The 3,547-nt window shown below is 38.5% G+C and overlaps 1 protein-coding gene across 1 annotated transcript; it reads right to left on the bottom strand.

Moving 5' to 3' along the window:
• Window positions 1–1,350: 1,350 nt before the first annotated feature.
• Window positions 1,351–2,767, bottom strand: LOC108609816 (serine protease inhibitor 42Dd-like). The gene is made up of 2 exons (XM_018001568.2): window positions 1,640–2,767; window positions 1,351–1,566 (listed from the first exon to the last, which is right to left on the bottom strand). The coding sequence occupies exons 1-2, from the start codon at window positions 2,739–2,741 to the stop codon at window positions 1,457–1,459; spliced, it is 1,212 nt and encodes a 403-aa protein (XP_017857057.1). The 5' UTR covers window positions 2,742–2,767; the 3' UTR covers window positions 1,351–1,456.
• Between the last annotated feature and the right edge of the window lie 780 nt (window positions 2,768–3,547).

The following is a 3,547-nucleotide window of genomic DNA, read 5'->3' on the forward strand; positions in this document are numbered from 1 at the left end:
GTGTGTGTGTGTGTGTGTGTGGTTAACCGAATTTTGTTGATATAAATAGGTTTCTGGCATACCTCATACACACACACACACACGCACAGAAGCTGATATGCATATGCTTATTTATGAACTGTTTCATGGACCGCAATAAAACAGAGCTGAGAATTCCCTTGGAGCTGAGCTCCACTTTTTGCTAGCTCATTGCGGCAAATGGGTTACAGAGAGCAGGAAAGAGATAGAGAAAGGGAGAGACAGATAATGCTAGTGCCACAGTGCCACATTGCCACACTGGTTGCATCCTTCAGCGCATCCTTATGCGACTTTTGCGGCTTGCATTTGACTGCCATTTGGGGAGCTTAGATAGAACTCGCAGCGCCAAGAAGCTGCACAAAACGAATGCGAATCGTACGCAAATGTGTTTGGCATTTAGAATAGAAAAGACACAGGGAGAGCGAAGGAGGGAGAGAGACAGAGACAACAAACAATAAGAAGAAGAAAAAACAGCATCAGGCAAATGGCATTTCAACTGAAATGGAAGTTTAATAAAATCTGCAAGCTGCAAAATCGAAGCTAAGCCAACTGCTTTGGCATTTTCAATTTTAAATATGCCAAGAACGTAAACATAAATTCTATAATAAGCTGAACTTTCCTAAGAGGAATGATTTGAAGAGTGTGTGCTTAAAAAATTATAACTGCTTTGGTAAGAGAGAAGGAGAGAGGGAGAGAGAGAGAGAGAGAGAGAGAGAGAGAGAGAGAGAGGGAGAGAGACTCAAGGCGATAACTAAGACATCGAAAAATAAGCTGAACTAACAATACAGCAGCAGACTTAGATGAAGCTATAAGAAAAATTGTGAGACTCTAGTTCTAAAAGTTATATTTTCGATTCCTAATCGATAACGTTAAAACGTAAGTTTTTATCGATTTCTTAAAAGAAATATATACTTTATGTTTTCCCCATTCTCAAAGGATTCTGTGTATAAAAATGTTTAACTTTTCTGGGTTAAAAATAATTTTAAAAAATAAAAAATTAGCTCTGGAAATTTATAATTTCAAAAATTTTTCAATTTCTCGGGATTCGAACTCGAGATAGCCTAAATGAATCGTATTTCAGCTAACGACGACCTCCACGACTCCACCAGAAGATAATTGAAGCAAGCGACAAATCTAAAACTAAGATTGATTGCAATTTAGATATCTAAAAATAAATTTAAATGCCCACATATTTATAAACATAACAAACACCCGATTTCCCATTTTCATTGGTATAAATGCATGCAATGAGCGTATCATTATTTAATCTAAATTCTAAAATGCTAAATTTCATTAATCGATCAGCTGCTTGGACTTGAGATAAACGATCGGTTTCGAAACTTTAAATTTATTTTGGTAAGACATAAAGTTCGTACAAGGTTCAGGGAGCCAAGTGCTCCTACCGCTCTCTTCGATAGCACTTCATTTCGACAAGTTCCTATTTAGGCGCGAAGTTGACACGTCCAGCGAAAAAGACATCGTTGCCTTGCCGGAGAAGAAACACAAACGGACGGTCCACTATAAATTTCTCACGTTTCGGGGATGATCCTGGAAGATAAAATGAAAAATTATTTCATAGAAATGATTTGAGCTTGTTGTTGTTGTAAATTGAAGTACACACTTGCAGCAACAGCCATTAAGGCGCCCCGTTCATTCACATCCAGTACGACTCTCTGTATTATATGATCCACTTTCAGTACCCCCTTATAAGTGGCCAGCTGTGAAAAATTCGCCTTTTTGAACAAGTCGCGTATGCCCAGGTTCTGCATCGGTTTCTTCAAGTCAACTTCAAAGTCGATTTTGAACTTGGGAAGCTGGACACTGACTGTTTTTGCTTTTCCCCTCAGTCTCAGATTCCTCATGTGGAGCTTCGTCAGCTTCTGGATGAGAGTGCCAATGCCATTAGCTTTCTTCGGCACTAGAATCGTCATCTTCAAATTGTTCTTTTTAAAGGGCATCTGCAGGACGTCGGCGTCAACTGCCTTGATATATTTGTACAAAAATTTACCCTCTAAACTCATCATATCGACGGGAGTAGTTTTAGTTGGGCTCGTGTAGAAGTTCACCTTCTTCGTAAGCTTCGGATTGAATCTATATTGCCACTCTGTTTCATAGTGGGCCGCCGTGATCACGACTATTTTCATATCTGGAGTAGTTTTTTTCATGAAATTCTTTATTCTGTTGTTGGTTGTTTGCGCTGTCCACTTATTCAAGACTTGTAAAGCCTTTTTGGAAGCCTTAAAGTCAAGTACTTGCGCAGAAGTTCCCGCAGCAGGTATAACACCTTTAGCGACAAACCAAGTACTTTTAATGCGAATAACATCTGGCATTGAACGAAACTGGATGTCCTTCAGGGAACTAACATCTTCACAGTTCGTTCTGTAGTCTTCGTCGGTATTTGTAGGTTCGAAATTTTCAGAACTTTCGAAAATTTCGTCAGTATAGTCAGTATTGATATCGGTTTTTTTGGCGGCACGTTGCATATTGTTTGTTTTGAACAGCATAACTTTATTTATCTGAGCAGCTGTGTTGCCGGCTGTCCATTTAGCAAATTCTCTCATGGTGTTTGTTAAGATATGAGGCGAAAAGACGGCACTGGCTGTTGAATTGCCCTGAAGTACGGCTTTAATGAGTTTCATATTCAGGGATCCCGCGAAACTCAGTTCCCTGGCGGCCAGTGCCAGAAACACAATCCCAAACAACGTATAAGATAACCTGACCATTCTGCAAGAACTGAAGGAAAATTACTTTTTTACTTTACAAACAGTTCGAATCTGCCGTTGATCGATTATTCATGCCTAATTGCATTCGTTCTAGATTAAAATTGTGTAAATTGACCTAAAACATCACATATTACGCCTAATGCTGTTCCATATTCAGGTTTACATTGAACAATCTATCACATTTATAGATTAGTTTCGGATTTTTTATCAAATTGCAGAATAATGAAGCAAAACGAGGAGAAATGCGATGCTCGACTAGAAGATACCTGTACTTACACTTAACACTACAGGCATACATAAGTATGTGAATATGCATGTGGGCTGTCCATATTCGACAGACCCATCTGGCAACACTAGTAGGTGGCCCATAGGCGACGTACCAATTATTCTTTCTTCTTCTTAATCAGGGAAAACAAATTGTTTCTTTTTATTTGGTTCAAGCAGATTTGTTGACATCGGTTTTTGAATATAATATCTGTATGGCATCTGTATGGCGTATGGTGTCTATCTCTGCCAAAAGACACAGCGTTGCCAGATGGTTTCGACGTATATGGACAACAATTTATGTATTTAACTGTGTACTGAAGTAGAGAAAACTTTAACTTTAAAGTATGAATGCTCGACTACTAAATACCTTAAACCCACAGAAGCTCTGATATGAACACGATTAGCGGAGGTCGCAGTTGACGCAACTCCGAACCACATATGTAGCTTTTGCCCACTCTGTGTCTATTAAATTATTATTTTCTTGCTTAGCTAATGAAATATTAAAATTATTTATAAGCATAAATTTCTTTGAGTACTCA

Source organism: Drosophila arizonae, chromosome 3 (genome assembly GCF_054131065.1).
Source record: "Drosophila arizonae isolate 15081-1271.41 chromosome 3, UAZ_ARI_1.0, whole genome shotgun sequence".
Taxonomy (NCBI): domain Eukaryota; kingdom Metazoa; phylum Arthropoda; class Insecta; order Diptera; family Drosophilidae; genus Drosophila; species Drosophila arizonae.

Bases quoted from the DNA above. Each gene is read 5' to 3' on its own strand.
- LOC108609816 (XM_018001568.2), bottom strand. From the start codon at position 2,741: ATGGTCAGGTTATCTTATACGTTGTTTGGGATTGTGTTTCTGGCACTG. The intron at 1,567-1,639 runs GTGTGTACTTCA...TTTATCTTCCAG, and splicing joins CTTAATGGCTGTTGCTGCAA to GATCATCCCCGAAACGTGAG.